General features: G+C 37.1%; 2 protein-coding genes across 2 annotated transcripts in view; one reads left to right on the top strand and one right to left on the bottom strand.

The window, feature by feature from the left end:
- Positions 1-22180, bottom strand: part of LOC131663001 (small glutamine-rich tetratricopeptide repeat-containing protein alpha-like) — a 236024-nt gene that overhangs the window by 181482 nt on the left and 32362 nt on the right. The gene's annotated exons all lie outside the window — the stretch shown is intronic.
- Positions 8060-8599, top strand: LOC131663002 (uncharacterized). Its single transcript, XM_058933057.1, has one exon. It carries the CDS (start codon positions 8060-8062, stop codon positions 8597-8599), a length of 540 nt encoding a protein of 179 aa, XP_058789040.1.

The following is a 22180-nucleotide window of genomic DNA, read 5'->3' as shown; positions in this document are numbered from 1 at the left end:
CCACGCAGATATCTATGTATGTATTAGTAAAATTTGACCTTGCTGCTGTGATGGTCGAATTTAATCTGTTCTTTTTATTTTATGACTGGACAAGGACAATTCGCGCTACTCCCGAAAACAAGGAAAAAAGCAGCCTAGATTAAGGCGCTACTTCATTTATAGGCTTCGTTGTAGTAGGGCAACTGATAAAATTCATGCCTTTTTATGGCGTGTGCAGTCATATCTAAATGAAACCTAATGTAATTTATTTAGCGAAATTTATAACTATAAATTTATTTGACGAACAAAAGTACTTTACAAGTTAATTATAATACGTAGATTTCGAAGCAATATTTTTCATGCGTATAAATAAATTACACAGGTTATAATTTGATCTAATAATTAACACCATATCTAACCAGGGTACTTATAGGTTTTGGGATCGCTGATTTCGAATCCGACGTTAGCTAAGCTTCATCACGTCAGATTTACGATCATTTAAAGGTCGAATAGACAACAACGGTCTAAAAAATCCGAATTTGATACGTATGTTTTTGGATTAACTAAGTTTAAATCCGCAGATTCAAAAATATCTAAAGGATGTATAAAGATCATATTAAGGTCGTATCAAGGTCATATCAAGGTGGTATCAAGGTTATTTGAAGGAAAAGTCGAGAAAAGCGACCTAAAAAATCTGGCAAAATGTATACGATTAATTAGTTAAATTCAAAGGCCACGGACAAAATTAAAGTAAAAGTGATTTCGGTGAATCATCTCCAAACTCTGGGATTTTACTCTCGGAGTGATACTGATCAAATGCACTCATGGGACCTAACCTAGTTTAGTGATTTTCAGGTTCTGCTATAACTTGAAGAGCGGTACTTATACCCACAAACCGAATATCTGGATTTGCTTTGACGATGAATAAGAATGACGGGTAAGCGATGAGTCTTGACCGAATGAGGCGAAAACATGAAGGAGTCTAGCCTTTTAGGGCAATTTTTAGGCTAATTAAATGAAAACATGAACATTTCTAGCTATTACGATGATACGTTGGAATATTCTGACCAGTTAAGACAAACAAGAGTGTGTCCATCGAATTAAGGCAAGACAACTGAATATTTCGGCCACTTAAGGCAAGAACAGGAACATGTCCAGCCAGTTATCCATAAGCAAAAGGATTGTACATTAGAAACTTATTTCAAAAATTTGAAATTTGTCCTAATGGTAATATCGATCAAATTAATTCAAAGAAGATTTTTTTTAATAAAAAGTATCTAATGATAAACTTTTATCCTATTTAACCTTAATAATTTTTAATTTTTTTTCAATAAATGATAATTCACATTATACACATTAATTGTCAACTTTGAATCGCTTACGTTTAGTTACTAACGATCATCTAATTGATTTCCTTTTATGTCTCTTTTCAAACACCAGTGTAACGTCGGATAATTAATGGTACAATTTTTTTTAATTATTTTTTTCTATTACGAATTCAATGGTTCAAACTGCACAATTTCGAGAAACGAAAATACGTTGGAAAGTTTCTCTTCTCAAGGTTTCTACAAATTCCAAGAGAAGACAAGCTGACCAAATATTTTGCGATTAGTAAATAGGTATAAGAAATTTTACGACTTTGTTATGTGCGTCCATATGCTTAAGATGTCCTTGTGTTAACAGCATGGGCTGCCGACGCCCAAACCCTAAGCGGAATGTAGAAAAAAAAAGAGAAAGCTCCTCTCATGCGTTTTCCACTGAGTTTTTATTTTTCCGTTTAGCTTAGTCATCAAAAGTTAAAAAATTATTTTATTCTATTACATAGCTTGTGCAGTTAGATAAATTAAGTCGTACGATTTATCATTTAAGCTACGTTTCAATTAAGTTTAAAGATGTGAATAAATAACATTTGAGAATTAAATATAACTCTCAAATTGTTATTTATATATATATTTAGTAACAAATAATAGATAATAGTTAAATAATAAGTATGTTAAGTCCTTGCACGGTAAGAAAGGGGTACTTTTATACGCGATTTGGCATGAGCAACTCCATCTGTCTTAAAGAAACTGTACGTTCTCCTAATGCGGGAAAATTTCCACCAATCAGTTTTGGAGTTTTCATGCCCAAATCCTTCAGAGCCCCTTGCGGCCTTATTTTGAAAGAGAGCGCATCACGAGGGAATGTGTTAAGTAAGGCGCGAACTGTTCGCCACTGCTACGCCACCCGCAGCAAGAAGTGCCACGCTCAAAAGATACACTCTCTTTCAAGAAGCCCAAGGATTCTATTACGAACACGATCAAAGTTTCCATTAATCGTTTAAAGGACTATATAAAAGTAAGTTTTATTTCCAATACTAATTTTTATTTCTTCACCTTACACAATCCATTTTCCCAATTCCGTATCGCTCGGTCCTCTCATTAAAAAACGAGTTGGATAGAGTTGATACAATAGTTTAACGCTCAGAACTTGGATCATTAGGATCTTTATAGGTCTGAGTGGAATCTATAATTGATGATTCTCTGTGCCTTCCGAAAAGATTGGCGCTAGAATAATCGATTTGGATTCAGGAAATAGAAAAACATCCACGCCGTGTGCATCAAATTTTTCTGTATTTTAGCCAACACCAATCTTTCCTTACCCGGGTAAAGTGAGAAATCACAGCCCAAAAAGGATTTAAAATCTTCACCTCACGAAAAGTGAGACGTAACACCAGCAATAATCGGCCAACGTATTCTTTTCCTAAACACTCTGATATCTTTGTCAAAGTCACTAAGATTCTGATGCTAATTTTTTAATTCATTTTACTAATTTTCACTAATTCTTTTCACCTTATTCGTCACTGAATGCCCCTAGATTTTCTGGAAGAAAATGAATATAGGATTCGAGAAAATGGAGTTTAAGATTCATTAAACATCCTAATTCTTAGAAATTATTCACTACTATTGCAACAATATTGTTGTAGTCAGGGTCTTTATTATTGCCTAAAAACTTTTTTATGACTTCCCTAAACTTCTCCAAGTTTTATTTTGGTTCCTAAGTGTAACCATATATTTATCTATTACTAAATTATAAAACACATCATGTAATACATTATACAATTTAGAATGATGCTACAGAATGTATCAATGTACTACAGAAGTATCAATCTGTAAATGAATGCGAAGTACGACTCTCAGAAAATTAAAAATTCCACGTGATCTCAAAATTTTCTTTTAGTAATCTTTCAGGATAAAATAAGAAGGAATCTAATGGTTCTAAAAACGTACATACAAAATCTTCTTATTCTAACTTTTAAATGTCTAACTCAACAAACTCAAAAACATATACACAAATTTTTCCAAATTTTTCTTCGATTGACCTTTCAATGATCTTTATGACCTTTAGATTTATTTAACGGTAAAAGTTATAACAAATTTGAAAGTAAACGTAAAAACATACGTATAGACTTTTAAAATTTTTTAAACAAATTTCTCGATTTGACCTTAAAATGAACTTGATATGACCTTAATACGACCTTAAGATGTTAAATAGTGAAAATAACGGCGGATTTGAACTGAGCCAGCCCATCAAAATTCGTATACATTTTTTTTGACAATTTTTGTCCATTTGATTTTGAAATGGCTTTGAAATGATCTTGAACCTGACATGACAGAGCTTAACCCATTAACGCCCAAGCGATCAAAACGTGACACGCATTTGCAAGAACAAAAGTTTTTATTTCTGCTACATTGCAATAGTCGTTTTAGGGATAAAATTGGCTGATCTACACGATTTTTTAATTAGATTTCTTCTGCAACCTCTCAAAAAATTCGCTATCGGGGGTTGAATCTCAAAAAACGAGAAAATCGCGGCCAAAACGTAACACGGAGACTTCGAAGTCGTATGAGATATACACCTGAAATGTAAATTGAGATACCATTACATACAGATATATAATACGGAATGATTAGGGTAGTAGGGGAGGGCTGCAAGGGTTGATAAGGGGTGAGAAATCGATATGACAGAAAGTCATTGTTTTTTATTACAATCCATAAAAAAGGGAGTTTTGGAGGATGACAAATTTAATTTCGATAGACAAAAAGCACAGAAACATTCCCTTTTTGATGTATTATAATAAAAAACAACGACTTTTTGTCATATCGATTTCTCACCCCTTATCAACCATTGCAACCCTCCCCTACTTCCCTAACATTTCCTGTTGTATTAATGGTATTTCAAATTACATTTCAGCTGTATATCTCATAGAAAAAGTCATGTTAGTTTGAGCAAAATCAAAAAAATTTGGCTTCGAAGTCTTCGTGTCACGTTTTGGTCGCAATTTTCTTGTTTTTTGAGATTCGACCGCCGATAAATTTTTGGAGGGTTATAGAAGGAATATAATTAAAAAATCGTGTAAATCAGCCAATTTTACCCTACCAATTACTAATGCAATGTAGCAGAAATGAAAACTTTTGTTCTGTTAAATGCGTGTCACGTTGTGGTCGCTTGAGCGTTAATGGGCTTACCAAACTCGGATAAGGAATCAGCGACTCGAAAAAGCTGTGATAAAATTAATGCACTGCCACTATTTTCTTATGCGCGGGTCAGTGAGGCACTTTCGCTCACGGCAATTGAGAGAGAAAAGAGAGGACAGATCATATATTTATCAGTACACGATACTTTTATCTAAGCGAACTCGTAATCTTATTATTAATAATAACTAAAGATACAATATTATCTAAATAATACGCGCAAATAAGAGCATTACTCTAATCAGTAAACAATTAACATCAAATGAAGAAATATCCTAAACTATGCCGTTGACTCATTCCCTTAATCAATTCGCTAGATAAAGGAAACATACCTCTAATTATTTACACACGGATATAAATACTTAATTACTAATACAAAAGAAACCCCAGGTATTATCCGGCAAATAAATGCCTTGACAATACCGACATTCGCTTACAATCTCAATAACGCAATTACGATTAGATCTCGGCAGTCCTGCCCCGCCGACCGACGAAGCGCAGAAGGGCTTCGAGGAAGCTCTCTGTGGTAAGGTCGCCGACGAGTTCGAGGTAGACCGCCATGGTGCCGGTACAGACAAAGAGTGAGACGTAGCCTTTAACAGTGGGCGAGCCTCTCCCTTTGCCGCAGCATAGATGGAAGGGTCCAGCGTAATCGACCCCACACTTGGAGAACGGTCGAGCAGGTATCACTCGAGTCTGCGGCAGCGGGGCCATGCGTGAGCCCACTGAATGATAAGCTGGGCGAGATGTGAAGTCCCAGGAAGCAGGATGGGGTGGCGCTCGTCGTATGGCAATCGTGAACGATGGAGTCGGCCGCCGACACGGATCACCCCGTCATCGTCGAGGAACGGCTCGAGTGATTTCGTCTGGCTACAGCCCGTCAGTCGCTCGCCCCGACTTAGCTGGGTGAACTCCTCGTGGAAGACGTGACGCTGGGTGAGTCGGGAGCAGGCGATGAACGCTTGACAGAGTTCGGTTGCAATGACTGGTGACATCGGCGACGGAGCTTTTCGTCGTCGCAAGAGGTGGGTAGCTCGGGCAGTGGCTCTTAGCAAACCGTCCAGGGTGGAGAACTTGCGGATGTGATTGGGCTCCGGTAGTGAGGGCTCCTTCTCGATCCGGGTAGTAGAGCACGCAACTGAGCAGCTCGACTGACTTGCTGGTTGATTAGCGTCCTGGCTCTCAGGAGGCCACTCGCTCTCCGGTTTTGCAAGCCAGGCGGGCCCATGCCACCAGAGTGGGTGCATGGCAAGCTTGGCAGTGTCGGTGCCTCGGGTTGCCACATCAGCCGGGTTACAACTGGTGGGCACGTGACGTAAGGTAACGCCGACGGTGAGCTCCTGAATGTGGGCCACGTAATTGTCGATGACGTCGTAACCCACGGCCTCCTTCATCAGCTGAGCAGCGATCAGCGTGGCTCTAAGCTCGAGTCTCGGGATAGTCATGCGAGCTCAGCTCTCGGTGATGGGTAGGAGGTTTTTGACCGGCGCCAACTTGGACTTTGTGCTGACGAGGCTGGTCATGATCTTTCCGTCACCATCGATGATTCGCACATAGAGCACGATTGCAAGCGCACTACGAATAGCGTCACCAAGTGCGTGCAGCTGCATATCCTGGCCCGGAGAGCTGCCCATCCAGCGACTGATGGAGAAATCGACGGCCTCTCGAATGCTGGTGCAAAAGGCCAGCCAGCAATCGAGCCAGCTGGCGGGCAGATCTTCGTCCCACTCATATCTCGCTCGCCAGAGGTCCTGGATTATCATTTTGGCGACGAGTATGAGTAGCGTCAGCGAGCCAGCCGGGTCGAAAATGCCGGCTAGCTCCGCCAGTGCAGTCCTTTTAGTCAGGGGAGAGGGTGGCTCGGTTGATCCGGGGCTAAACTTGAAGCGGTCCGCCATCGGATCCCAGGCGATGCCGAGCTCGTACACTGGCCCGTCCGTGGTGAGTCGGACCCAATCCGACCTTAAGCGATCCTTTACAGGGATGTCTTCTAGCAGGCTGGGCTCGTTAAGGGGGGAGCCTGCTTTAGAGGCTTCAAAAAATCGATTTTTTTTTTTTTTTTGCATAAATGTCTTCCTAAACTATCCAAGAATGTGTCCCTAAAATTTTAGAAGCATCCTCGAAATATTTTCGGAGTTATAAAAGAAATAGTGAGTAAGCGTCGAACAGGTATACGAGCGGCCGGGTCGCTCGGAGCGCGCGCGCTCCGCCCCTTGATCTATTGTACGTATTATAATACAAAGGAATCACGGTCTTTCGAGACACTATAGATCCTTCGTAGGTGTTGCTCGAGCTATAGAAGGGATAAAAGTGTATATTATAAGCAGTATACATGAGCTGGCAGAGTCGGCTTGAGCCAAGCCGTATTAGCATTCGCGTTCAGTTTTGTTTTGTGTTTCGGTACGTGAACATCTTGAAATCATGCAGAGCTATCCGAAAGGTAGTAAATATTCAACTGAACGCACTGGTAAGCCACGGAATCACAAATTCCATGGCAATTCAGTTCAGTTCGTAAATGTTTCGACATCTGACGATGAAGAAGCTAATACGAGCTGTAGTGAAAATAAATTGGCTTCAGCAACTACGGACGATGTCATAATTCATCCGTCACATTGCTATCGAATAATTTAGTTTGTCTCTGTATTTTTAGCAATTTCCGAAATAGTTATTTGCAATTCGTGTAAGAAGCGAATAACTTTTGCCGAAAGCGGCCATCGAGGTCTCGGATTCAGCGTGCAAATGCGGTAAACGAAAAATTCAATCTGGACCATTGATCAACACTGGCTACGAAATCAATAGAAGAATTGTGCTTGTCATGAGGCTTTTGGGTGTCGCACGAGAAGGCATTAACATTTTTTGTGGTCTTATGGACATATCACCAGGCTTAGCTAAATCGACGTATGATCAAATCGTGCAGCACCTGTATTCAGCGTCGAAAAAAATGTTTGACAGCGCCTGCAAAAAAGCCGTCGCAGAGGAAAAAGAACTTAACGTTAAAAATGGAAGACCAGCTGACCATTTGAAAGTTTCGGGCAATGGATCTTGGAAAAAACGTGGCTTTACTTCATTATACGGTGTAACTACACTTATCGGGTACTACAGTGGCAAAGTGATCGATTTCATCGTTAAAAGTGGATATTGTCATACTTGTGCTCTCAAGAAGAATACATTGGACGACGATGAGTTTGAAGAATGGTATCAAAACCATAAGGAAAATTATTCTTCGAATCATGCCGGCTCGTCCGGAAAAATGGAAGTTGATTCGATAATGACAATGTTCTTGAGATCCATCGAGAAATTCGGAGTAAAGTACAGTAATTACATTGGTGACGGCGACTCCAAAACATTTCTTGGCATTCTGAACAGTAATCCATACGGCCCAGAGCTCACAGTGACAAAAAACGAGTGCGTTGGACATGTCCAAAAGCGCATGGGTACACGTCTCCGAAACAAAAAAAAAACAAGAAAAGCTCGGTGGAAAGAAGCGGCTCACCGAGACTTTAATAAAAAAATTAACCATTTACTACGGTCTGGCCATTCGAAGAAACTTGAATTCTGTAGAAGACATGAAAAACGCTATAATGGCGACACTCGATCACTATTGCTCGACGGATGAATTACCTCGCCACGACCATTGCCCAGAAGGCGCCGACAGTTGGTGTGAGTGGCGCAAAGCCGAGGCAGCAAATAAACTGGCTGATTTTCAACATTCGCCACGTGTCACCGACGAAGAGGTTGAGAAGCACATTCGTCCTGTGTACGAGGAGTTATCTAACGACGATCTGCTAACGAGATGCTTGGGTGGACACACACAAAATGCGAACGAGTCGTTCAATTCCACTGTGTGGCGCATGACACCTAAACACCTTCACTCAGGCATTAAAATTGTCGAGATTGCTACCTACATCGCTGGAGGAATGTTCAATGAAGGCTACAGTGCAGTATTACAAACAATGCAGATATTAGACTTGAAAATTGGACAGCAATGCATGAATTTCTCTCGACACGCCGACCAGGAGCGCATCGCCCGAGAAAACAGACGAAATCTACTCGCGAGCAAAGAGGCCAGAACAGCTCGTAGACTCGAAAATCTCGGCAAAAATTAGTTTTACGAAGAGTCTGAAGAACAAGTGTATGGACCAGGAATCGCCGATTAGCATAGTTACGTGGTAAGTTCAATAAAATTACGTTTTTTTATATACGAAAACTTTGACGCGCGATTTCTCGGTTTTGCATTTTTACGATTTTTCCTAATTGGCGGGAAAGATAGGGAAAAAACTAAACGTCCTATCGAAACGAGACAAAGTGGGTTTTATTTGGAATTGAATTTTGTTCAAGCTGAACCTAAAAAAACTTAAGAAAGTTAAGATTAACTAACTTTTTAAACAATCTAAAGTGTATTTTTTTCAAAAAAAATTAATTTTTTGTTCATTTAGCGATAAATTGTTCAATTTTTACTTTTTTTTTAATTTTCTTGGTTTACCTAGAAACTACACTATTGGAGAATGGAAATTTTATCTGATTTTTTGTTTCAGATGAAAATTGCGATCTGCATTTTTCCCCCCCGCACGACAACTACAGAGTAAAGGCGCCTCGGCCGAATGCTTCTACGAGCCACAATATGATCTGTATTTCAATAAAAAAATTTAAGAAGACTCTTGAAACATGTTATAATAAACCCTGAAAGTTTCATCCCAATCGGATATTTCATTCCTCCCCCAAAAAATTCTCGAAAAAATCGATTTTTCGACGCCTCTAAAGCAGACTCCCCCCTTAACCATCCATTTGCGGAGGTGGAAGCCGCCCACCCTGAGCAGACCGATGAGTTGATCCTGTAGGCGCCTTGAGGTCTCCATGTTGGGACCACCGCTTAGCAAATCGTCCATATAGAGATCTCCTTCGTCTTCGCCTAGTTGTTGCATAGTGCGCAGAGCTAGGTAGGGCGCACAGGCTGTGCCGTAGGTGACGGTACTGACAAGGGAACCACCCCAACCCTCCACCTCCGATTTTTCTGCAATTAAGATATGTTATAGTTCGTAAAAAAATAAAAGACCCGTATTTTTTTTTATCGGCGGAAAAAGCTATCTAAGGAATGAAACTCACCCCCAAAAAACAGCCCCAAAAGCAGTTCTATAGCAATATCTTTAGTTGTAATGAATATTTTTTTATGAAACAAAAAAACACAAGATACTTATAAAAAAAGTAATAGACACACATCAATTTGGTCCCCGGGGGTTGCAACCCCTACGTTGTATAGCGGAAAAACTATATTTTTAAGTGTATTTTTACCTTTCAAAATCAAAAAATTATGTTAAAAAAATTTTAAAAATGATATTTTAGTAGAAAATGATAAAACAAAATTGACGTGTTTCGGGGTTTTCCTATTATCTATTATTTCGAGGGTGCATTACCTCTTAATGTTATTAATACAATATAAGCAGTTGTTAATCGCAGATTATAGTAGTAAATAAAATAAAATAATTAGTATCAAGCTGCTGTCATACATTTTAAATTTTTACAGGCATTAAAGGGTGTATCAAAATGAAATTCATTCAAGCAGAAAATATAAATTAGAATCGTATAGATGTGGAGCGATCACCGATGGTACATTCAAAGTCGTCGTGCACATTAAGAACTATACCGAAATGAAAAAATCATTGAAGTTGTACAATCTGGTATGGAAATAAACACATTTTAATTGTACTATATGACTTTTAAAATATCATATTATTTGAAGCAATAATTCGTAAAATGATTTTCAGGTGGAGAACCAGTAACACTATTTTGCAGTGATGTCAACTCTACAGTAGAAAATTCCAGGTGCTTCAAAAATGAGTGTTGTTGAGATTACACGTGCCATTGAAAGTCCGAAAAGGGGAAACAATTGAACAACTAATTTTATTACGAGTATTCCATATTGACTTCTAATTATATAGACTTTTAATTATCGTTCATATTATTATAAAGAAAATTTTCTTTTTTTTTGTATAGAGTGCACACATTTGTCCAAATACATTAGTTAGAATTATTAGAATACAGGCTGACCCACCTTAAAGGAACCACCCCGAAATTTCCTACGGTTGGCGTTCTACAAAAAAATTGTTCAGACAAAAGTTGTTTGGGACAATGAGGGACACCTTTCTTAGAAATTGGATTTGACCTTGACATTTATTTTCAAGGTCATTTGAAGGTCAAAGTCATTTTTTTAATTGGAACCTATAACTTTGATCCCGGATTCGGAAAGAGCGAAAAATTCCACGTTCAGATAAGGTATTATGTGTGGGGTGCGTTTAACCCTCCCTCCCGCGTAAGGTCATGTAGGGGTCAAATTTATTATTTTCTTCATCTATGCACAGGGATGATCGGGCAAGGGTAAGATTAATTTTAATGACCCAAAAAATCAACCCTGTAACCCAATAAACCAAACCCAATAACCCCCATTAACCAAACAACCAAGTAATTTTTTTAATAATAACCCCCATTTTTTATCATGGATTCGGAAAGAGCGGGAAATTCTATGTTGAGGTAAGGTATTATGTGTGGGGTGCGGTCAACCCCCCTTCCCATCCCACCAGGGCAATAAAAGCTCTGCGTGGAGGTGAACGAGGATCCCTTGGGAACCGGCTACAAGATCGTGACCGGAGAAATAGGGGCCCGATGATCACCGGAACTTAAAGATGCCGAAACAACAAGACGGATTGTTGACAGATTGTTTTCGACGCACCCGATTAGGACAAACGTGACGGACGACGTGGACGCACAAATGCCCCTCGCCTTTGCCGCTCAAGAGCTCAACAGAGCAACGAATGCGAAGAAGACGGGTAAGGCACTCTTTGAATAATTACTGAGACCGAGACTGATGGACGCGATATAGACCGGAGGGGGTTTCTTAGATTTGCAGTTCGGTTTCAGGAGGGATCGACCGACGATTGGAGCGATCCAAAAGGTGGTCGACTCTTTCCTGGAACTACACAGACGCTGCCACGCAGCACGACCTATAGTGTTGCTGGAGATGCTCGACATTAGGAATGCTTTTAACTCGGCCAGGTGGGAGGATATCTTGGAGGTGCTGAAAAGCAACTTCGAGATCCCACCATACCTGCTTCGGGTTATGGAGGATTATCTAAAAAATAGACGGATGACGTACGAGACGATCGAAGGACAAGTAACGAAACCGGTCACCGCTGGGGTGGTACAGGGGTCGATACTGGGACTTGACTTCTGGAATGACTTATACGATAGCTTGCTTGAGCTTGGGATGCCGTTCGGAGTAACCCTCGTCGCCTACGCTGATGACATGGCGGCGGTGATTACGGAGAGTTTCCCCGAGCTGGCGCAGCTGGCGTTGAACCAGACTAAGAGACGAGTCGGACGATGGATGACAGACCACGGACTACCATTTGCAACAGAAAAAACGCACCTGATGTTTCTCACGAAATCAGGCATACAGACGATACTGCACATGAGGGTGAGGACATGCGAGATGGAGACCAAGTAGGAAGTCAAGTACCTTGGGGTAACCTTCGATACAAAGATGACCTTCTGGCCTCATATACAGAAAACAACGCGGAAAGCGGCAGAGAGGATAGCATCCTTGACTCACCTGATGACAAATACGACGGGGCCGAAATCGGGGGAAAGACGTCTGTTAATGGCGACAGCTCACTCGATCCTTCTATACGGTGCAGAAATATTAGCAGACTCCCTGAAGACAAAGAAATACTTTAAGACGATGAAGATGGTACAGAGACAGGGCGCACTGCGAATCGCTTGCTCCTACTGAACAGTCTCTGCGCAGGCTGTTTTGGTGGTGGCTGGCGTAATACCCGTGAATCTTCTGGCCTTTGAACGCAAAACGATCTACAGGAGCAACGCGGACATAGGACGACAGAACGCGGCAATCGCCGAGCGTGACAGGAAAATTGATATATGGCAAGGCCGATGGACAGAAGAACGAGGTGGTAACTGGACGAGACGATTGATACCGGACTTGAGGCTGCGGCTCGGAAGGAAATTTGGTGATGTAAATTTCTACGTCACCCAGCTCTTGACTGGCAACGGGTACTTCCGACGGTACCTTTACAATATGAACAAACTACAAACACTCGATTGTAAGTAATGTGGACACGAACGAGACGACGTGGAACACACGTTTTTCGCGTGTGAACGCTGGACAAGACTCATACAGTTAAATTCCTATTTGCTAACAATTTCTTCCAATTTAATGGTAAATATTATCAACAGATTTTTGGTACATCGATGGGTTCGCCTACGTCCCCGTTGTTTGCTAATTTAGTTATGGAAGATTTAGAAACTGCTTGCTTATTATTGCTGAAAGATAAATATAATTGTAACCCTCTATTTTATTATAGATATGTTGATGACACTATCTTATGTATAAAGAAGGAAAATATCAATATTGTTTTACAGGTTTTCAATAGTTACAATAACCATTTAAAATTCACACATGAACTTGAGAATAATGGTAGAATCCCATTTTTAGATTTGACTTTGTCCATTGTGGGAAATAAAATTATTACGGATTGGTACCAAAAACCAACATGTTCAGGTAGAGTTTTGAACTTTTATTCAAATCACACTGTACAATTAAAACGTCATATTATTTATAATATGTTAGATAGAGCTGTGTTGCTGTCACATGAGTCTTTTAAAAAACAAAACATAGACAAAGTTATAAGCATTTTGATTGATAATGATTACCCTATGGACTTTATTAACACTTGCATTTCACACCGACTTTGTATGCAAAAATACAAACACACAGTTGACAATAATAACAATAACAAAAATATCAATAACATTGAGCCGGAAAGAAAAGTTTTTTCTATCTCTTTGCCCTTTCTAAAAAATTTTTTCTACACTTGTAAATCAAAATTGAAAAAATTTAATATTAGTTGTTTCCCATTGATGATTAATAAATTCAATAATATTGTTACTTTAGGAAAGGATACCTTGGATAAATGGTCAGAAACTAATGTGATATATAAGGATAATATTTCTTGTAAGGAGTGTGAATGTTCTTATATAGGTCAAATAAAAAGAAATCTCAAAACTAGAATTTATGAACATAGAAATACGCCGTTAGACAAATTACTACCGATACCATTACATATTAAACAAAATCCCTCACATAGTTTTGATTTTGATAATGTTAAAATTTTACATAGAGAGATTAATAAACTAAAAAGACTGACTGCTGAAATGATTTATATTAACATAAATAAGAACACTATTAATAGACAAGAGGATACTAAATTCCTAAGTAAACAATACCAAAGACTGTATGAATATATTACTAATTAGCTATTGCTTCGTGGATAAGAAAAATATGCAACATAGTTTTCTGTTTTAACTGTTGCTTGTTTATTATAGTGTCCCGCCGTATATATATATATATTCAGCGCCACTCTTAGTATTCTCTAGATATATATAGTTGTGGTCTTCATAATTATCTGTGCAATCCTAACCAATGACATGATCACTTTTTGATCAAAATGTTGAATAGTTTAATATGTATTTTGTCTCGTTCTTAGTCAATGGACATTAATTTATTTATTGACTGCAAGCTTGGCTTGTTTTATGAATTTTAAGAAATGTAATTGGTTAGTAGAATTTATATTTTTGTAATTTTGTATTGACCGTATTTATAATTAATATTAATTATGTATATTATGAATTAATAAAGATCTGAGGAGGTTGGTGACCATGCCAACGAAACGTTATCATGAAGAGATGTGGTTTTAATTGTTGGCCTTCTTACCAGCAAATACGAAGGGTTAACTCTTCAAATCTTGGATCTTACTAACAACAAAACATGAAGAGTGCAACAAATAATTATAAAAAACTATATCAATAAACATCCATCGTTAAGATTTATGAATAGGAATCTTTGCGGGATCAATATCATATAAACATAATTACTATCTTATATATTGTAACGTATACGGAGCTCGTACGAAACAAACAGAAGATTATTAGGGCAATGATCGACGGAATCTGCAAACACCAAGTAGACAGGCTTAAGCACGGATGTATACTAGACGTACCTACAGTTAGAGTATATATAATAGCACTTTCATTCTGGTCTTCTGTCGAACGCATCGTTATTCTATCCGCTAGCGCACAGAATTACCCTGTCGCTAAACGTTGAGTTTCACGTGTATCACCTGCTCCTTTCCTTATGGACAGAAATGAGGTAGCTAGAAATTGGTGCTCTCCCGCTCTAGTCTGACCACTAGAGCATTTCACGTGTATCACCTGTAGCACCCCAAGGGGACAGATTTTACTACGTCCACGTCGTTGTTCCTGGGTAACGCTAAAAGTAAAAAAAATTGATCTTGAAAAAACCTTGATAATGAGGTTGAAGGTTAAATTCAAGGTTACAGATCTCCGATGGGCAATTACTAAATAAATACCCTTCTCCATTATGAAAAAAACTTTAAAAAATTTTAGGGCGTCTTTAAGTTTGGATGACCTTCGACTGACCTTAAACTTTAAGTTCGCCCTTGACTTATGATCTAAGTAGATATTTGGATGTGAAATTTTCCGCTCTTACGATTGCCGCTGTCGAAAATGGGGGTTTCCATGACCTTTATTTGCTTACTTGTACCACTAAAATCCCGGTACTATTACAAAGCCACAGTTTGACCTTCATCTGACCCCTAGAGGTCACATTAACCTCAAACCTCAACTCATCCATACGTGAGAGTCTTCACTTTTTTCGATTCCGCCATAAAAAATAGGGGTACCCATTGAAAAAAATGAGGTTGACCTCAAAATAACCTTGAAAATGAGGTTCAAGGACAAATTAAAGAGCACCGTTGAAAGTTACCTGGGGTTATCCTTTTGTTTGTTTTGTTTAACCACTGAATTCGCGAGATTTTTAAGAATTCATACTTTGACCTCCAGTTGACCTCTAGGGGTTACCTCAACCTCATACCTCAATACATATCTGGACGTAAAATTTTCCGCTCTTTCCGATTCCGCCATAAAAAATAGGGGTTTCCATTTAAAAAAATGAGGTTGACCTCAAAATAACCTTGAAAATGAGGTTCAAGGTCAAATCCAAGGTTACCATCGGATTCCTCGTAAAAAGTTACTTCAAGAAAAACCTTCACCCGGTTAAAAAAATAACCGGCTTAGAAAATTTCTCAGGTGTATCGTTACTTTTTGGACACCCTGTATATCTATAAGTAGGTGACGTCAAACTCCTTATATGGTCATGAAATTTGACTCTGGTACTAAGGCAATCATATAATATATGAAGTGGTGCCGTTCAATATGCTAATTGATGTAAACAGATTGATGAGTTTAGCGGGTTGCAGTGATTCAGTGAAATAAGAAAATAGCTCATAGATAGAACCGTTACACTCTAGTTTGGCGTAATAACTGATTTGAATATTGACGCGACGTGCTTACGGCTCAATACAAAGACGGTATATAAACAAACGGAACATTAAAACTTTCGATAGCACTGGCATTAAAATACTGTACACATGACAAAACGAACGACGAGTGAATTTATTGCATTAAGCGTATTACGTTTAAATCGCCGTGAGAAAGTTGATGGTAATGCGAGAACAAACATTTTGATTCGTACAGTGAGAGATCACAGCAGTAGACTTCGCGAGTTAGAATTAGAATTAGCGATATCACAAAATCAAACCAATGATTAATACGGAAATTAAAAATTGGAAGCGTGATAATGACAAGCTTCAAAAAGATATACTATATTTGTTCAAAAGAGTTGAAAAAAAATTTGAGAAAATAAAAGAGCAAATTAAATACTCGTTATTGAAATTCGGTACGAGACGCGTGTCCTTCCCGAATTAAGTAAATTCATCCCAAAGCATTTAACAGTCATTTAGTATTGATTTTGATTCGAAAAGCTACGTGTTTGGGTTAGAAAGCATTATGTCAGACAAAAGATAGTTGCTGAGATTATCTAGAGAGCTGCGTTCAATGTCGTTAAAAGCCGACGCAGAAAGTTATAATATCAAACAAGTCGAGACAATTGACACGATAGCTAATGAACTGGCAGAATTATATCAAAGTGAATTAGAACACAAGTAGATCGGATTCTAGAATTAATAACAGATAAACTGGAAAGAAAAAAATTATTAATGCAGAGATTAGAGTCCGATATTCGAAGAGAGGAATTAGATGCATTGTCGAATACTATGAAAGCCTGGAACAAAAATTTAAAACGCTACTCAATAATTTTGAGCAGTTTAAAGTTAAGAAATTCGAAAAATTAAAACAAGAAATTGATAACGTATATAGATTCGGAAGAAACGAACCAAATGATTCGGCAAGTTAAAACAAACTTGCAATTGCGTATAGAGGAAACCAACAATAAGATAGAAGAAAAGTTAGAGGAAATGAAATATATGATTGATACTTCAAACGTGCGAAATATCATAAATCATAGCACGAGCATAGATGAGATATCAAAAATCAAAATACTGATCCCTACTTTTTAAGGGACGGAAAAAGAAAGGCCCGTAAAATTTTTGAACGATCTAGATAAATATGTATCTGTAAAAAAATGCAAGAACAAGAATGTATAGATTTTATTAGTCAAACGCTAGACGACGAGGCCAAAGATTGGTTGTATATTTCGAGGTATATCGCGAATGATATGGAATATGATCAATTAAAAAAAGAATTTAAAGAGCTTTTTTGGAACACAAACGTTCTGCGATAAATGCGAAGAAAATTCGAATTTCGTCAGTATTATTTTGGCGGTAAAGCAGAATAAATTATTTGATTACAATTCTCAGATATGCAAAAGAATTGGAGTTACAATTACCCGAGGTATAATTAGGCCATCGTGAAGCAATTATATAAATCCAATGATCGTTTACCAAAAAAAACCGACGATATTTGTTTTTGCTTAGATGCGCAAAAATTAAATAAGAAATTGGATGATGATTATTAATGTCCGCCGTCAATTAATAATGTACTGTTACGATATACAAAAAGCCTTTTATGCCATTTAGAGTTAGCAAGCAGTTATTAGCGATTCAGGTTATCAGAAGAAATAAAAAGTAATAAAAAATATACAGCTTTCATGATTTTAAATCGCATGTTTGAATTTAATGTCTCAGCGTTTGGTATTAATACTACATAATATTACATACGCATAATATTACATTTAATTGTAGAAAATCGAAGCTTTGTCACAAAACAATTGAATTTTTAGCATATATTTTAACTCTGATCTGAATAATCCCAGACCGGACAAAATAACATCCATTAAAAAAGAACCAATGACGGTAAAGAGTTACAATCATTTTTAGATTTTATTAACTTTTATACGCGATTTTTAAATAACTATGTGAAATTAATGATTCCATTACTAGACCTTTTGAGAAAAGGAGTTAAGTTTAAATGGTCTCAGGATGTGATGTTCGTATCACTTATAAATAATTCGTACTCTCGTACCTAGTTGCGCTAATGAGTAAGAATTCGTTTCTAGTAAATCTACTCTACTTGTCAATAAAATAAATAGATAAATCAAACATAAGCTAATAATAATAAATTGAAAAATCAAATATATACAAATATGAATGAGGTTTTCAGGAAAGTCAGACTATGTCCTAGTTTCTTATGATGCGAATCGTCCCATAAGCAGAGCTAAAGTCTTCCTTGTAAAGGATATCATTCGGCCCAAGTTTCTTATAGCACGAGATGTTCTATAAGTTGAGCTCGAATTATGGGAAAGGAAAGGTCTTGCTCAGTTAATCACAATGAGAGAAAGAACTTAGGTATTTGCCAAGTTTATTCAATCTCATGCACTCACTTTGCAAGGCTAGAAGTGAATACCAGCCTGTGCAATAGTGGGCATATTTATACACAGATTTTCCCGCCTATTTTCGCAGGAGCGTTTTCTTCGAGAAGTTTTCGAATATTCGAGAAACATTCGCGAATTTTGTGAAATGAATTTTCTTAATTTACAAGTAAATAAACATCAATATTGAACTTTCAACACATGTGAACTTTACAGAATTAGTTATTTGTCGATTTAATGTAATTTACAATTATCGCAAATAGTGTCGTCAAAAGTTATTAACTAATAAAGTTAATTAATGCAATATTATAATATTTATAATAGAAAATTATTAAATTTTTACATAGCTTCGATGTTTATTAATGTTAGAAGTAATTTCTAAAAAGAAATATTCAAATTAGTTAATAACATTTGAATTATAACAAATTTTCATATTTGTAAGTTTTTTCTATAAACTTATAATACAATTACTAAATTTATTATCTAAGATTTATAAATAATAAAGCTATAATTATTAAGTATAAATTTAACGCTTTCGTTCTATATACAACTTATTGTTTAAATAAACTATTAATTGTTTATTTATTAATAACAGTTATTATTAAGCTGTTATTAATGAAACCAATTCTTACTCATGTTCTTTAGTTATTCATTTTGCATATGGACTATTTACATTATTCTAATAATAATTCATATTTTTAGCGTAATAAATAAATTAACTTTGCATATTAAAATTGATTATTATTTAATAATTAAACGCGATTCGTATTACTATATTCTAAATCTACGTACTAAAATCTATATAAAAAATACTTTGTGATATCAAAATGACATCTAATTAACATATTTTTCTCAAATCACAAAAATCATTATATCTATATCTATTACTTTGTGACGTCACGCTCCTTATTTGGTTATGAAATTAGACTCTTGTACTAATAAAATCGAATAATCGGTGAGGTGGCGCCGTTTAATGTGCTGATTTAAGTAAGCAGATAGATGCGTTTGACGGGTTGCGGTGATTCAGTGATATAATAAACTAGCTCATAGATAGGACCGTTACAAGAAACACGCATTAGCATTTCAAAAGATTATCGCAGCATTTGATAACGATATAATATTGACGTACAACGATCGAAACAAATCATTTATTTTGACTACAGACACGAGTGATTACGCATTCGTGGCGGTTTTATCTCAATGAAATGATGAAAATGAAGAACAGATCGTTTGTTTTGTTAGTTACACGTTAAAAGACAGCGAAATAAACTACTTCACGGCGGAGAAAGAATTGATCGCGGTAGTATAGTCATTGCACAAATTGCAATCATACTTACAGGGGCGCAAAAAAAATTATTTTTTGTACTGATCATGAAGCCGTCACATTTTTAAATTGCAGTAGGTTTAATAATGCAAGAATAAGTTGGTTATCGATCCAAGATTACTATATTTCGCTCGAGCATATCAAAGGTAAACAAAACTCTAGCGCGGATTATCTCAGTAGGCAGTGTAACGGGGATTTAGACCGTTTACATAAAATATATTTATCGAATGGATGGTAGAAAACTGCAGCTCGTTGCAGGCATGCAACAACCATACGAGGTTGTGCCCGATAGCTTAGCTTCGCCTTATGGCCCGCGGAGAGCGTCGTAAATCACACAGTAAGATCTCGCGATCTTGATTAATTAATTAGCGAGTTCAGAGCGGCGCAAAGGGAACGGAGGGGAGTCAGGCGCAAAGAAATCAAGAGCGTGTAGTAAGCAAAATAACAAACTTTATATGCGTGAATGAAAAGTGTACAATAGAGGTAGTGCAGCGGTAGAGAGAGAAGCGAAAGCAAGCGAGAGAGAAACCTAAATGACAAGAAAGGACTTACATACAGATCGCTGAGCCCTTGTGCCTAAGATTGAGTTAGTGTCCTCGGATGAGAATAATAGCCTGATGGCGAAATCTCTGGTGATGGCTTTGCCACTCTTGCAGGAAAAAGAATCTGTGCTTCACCTCACTCGCACTTCTCTTACTCACGAATCTATCACGCTCGGGAAAGCCCAGCACCAAATGCTGCAAAGTCTTACAAAGAAATAAGAATCGCTGAGATTCTCGGTCACGAGCCAAACCAAGGGGGGAAAAACGCACAGCGCTACAAACATGTGTGTCTCGGTCGACAGCCGGCTAGCTAATTACTGCCGAAGAGCTCCCCACTCTCTTTCCTTATCGTCGGCGTGTTCGCTCCTGTGGCGCGACGTACTCACATATATGCACACGCACTCTGCTCCTACTGAACGTAGATAAGCTCTCTCTCTCTTACCTCGACTCGTACTGTAGTCCTCTGTTGCCGTTGACATAGAGGTACATAGTTATTATATAATAATAAAGGAATAATATATAATATATATGAGGTAGGGAGAGAGACATAGCGACTTGATATAAAACTCGTTATAGCAGATACATCCGAAAACAGCTGAAAAAAATGAAACAGATATCATAATAAACGCGGCAGCGAAGTTAGAATTAAGTAAAGACACAATAAAATTATTAAAGGGGATAGTAAATTATCAAAAGACGTATGAGTGTTGTAAGAAAATTAGAGATAGAATGGCAAATAACGAAGAGACAATCGTTAAAAGTTAATAAATGAAAAATGACATTTTATATCAAGTAGTTAACGTAATAAATAAAATAATAATACCATATACGAATCACGATATATTCGTCAATTTCGTTATGGATGTGCATAAGGCATACGGGCATATCGGACCATTTAAAACTTATAACATAATACTAGAAACGTTTTTTATACCGAAATGGCACAAACGAATCAAACAGTTACTAAAATCATATATTGTTTGCTAAAATACTAAAGAATTGACAATAAGATACGACGAATTGATATAACCGATATTATGCGACAATCCAAATGAGATCTTATGTGTATAATTTTACGGTTCACTACCGATCGGTGAAGTAAAATACATTATTTTCGAGGTACGTAGTAATATACAAAATTAAAAAAGCAATACAATTGCGGTAATCAACAAAATTTTCAAAGATTATATAGTAAAATTTGGTAAACCCACGGCTATTATGTCAGACCATGGCACGCAATTCATGTCAAAAAATTGGAAGGAAACATTAGCTAAATTAAGAATTAAGACAATTTTCTCATCAATTTGGCATCCCCAGTTAAATATCGTAAAGCGCATACACAGAGAAATTAACAGATTTTTCCGACACTACGCGAAGAATTTGCACAAAAGCTGGGCGCGCTACACAGACATAATCATGCAAATAATTAACGAAACACACTACGATACGACGGAATATACGTCGACAGAATTACACTTTAACAAAAAACAAACTAGAGTATGGGAAAAATATATAAAAATCAACAACGCCGATGATATGCCATATGAAAAAAAGATATTTTCAGCAAGATCGCAAATACATAACAAAATAATTAAAAAAGCTAAGCGAATAAACATAAATAGAATACACAAAACATACAAAGAAAATGAAAGTTATGTTAAAAGTAGAGAATGAATCGAGCGCGCAAGATGGTCAAATACACAAATTTTTTGAAGTATACACAGGATCGTTTATAATAAAAAAAAATAGCGGAAGATACATACATGCTAGCCAATGAAAAAGAACAGGAAATAAGACAATATCATATGAAAAACTTGAAATCATTATTACGATTATTACGAAAACATAATTATTAATTTTTACGAAAATGTAACTCAAACAAAATAAAATGTAAATAAACTATATTAAATGAACTAGAAAATTAAATTTATAGGCCAATTCCATCTCAGATCACGCAGAGCTCCCCACACACCTGTCACCAAGCTACTCCAAAGTATTTTTTTATTGT

The sequence above is a fragment of the Phymastichus coffea genome, unplaced genomic scaffold (genome assembly GCF_024137745.1).
Source record: "Phymastichus coffea isolate CEN01 unplaced genomic scaffold, Cenicafe_Pcof_1.1 PCOF00029, whole genome shotgun sequence".
Classification (NCBI taxonomy): domain Eukaryota; kingdom Metazoa; phylum Arthropoda; class Insecta; order Hymenoptera; family Eulophidae; genus Phymastichus; species Phymastichus coffea.
Note: the sequence above shows the minus strand (reverse complement) of the source record. Positions and strands in the feature narration are given on the sequence as shown.

Excerpts from the sequence above, each read along its gene's own strand:
- LOC131663002 (XM_058933057.1), top strand. The coding sequence starts at position 8,060 with ATGAAAAACGCTATAATGGCGACACTCGATCACTATTGCTCGACGGAT.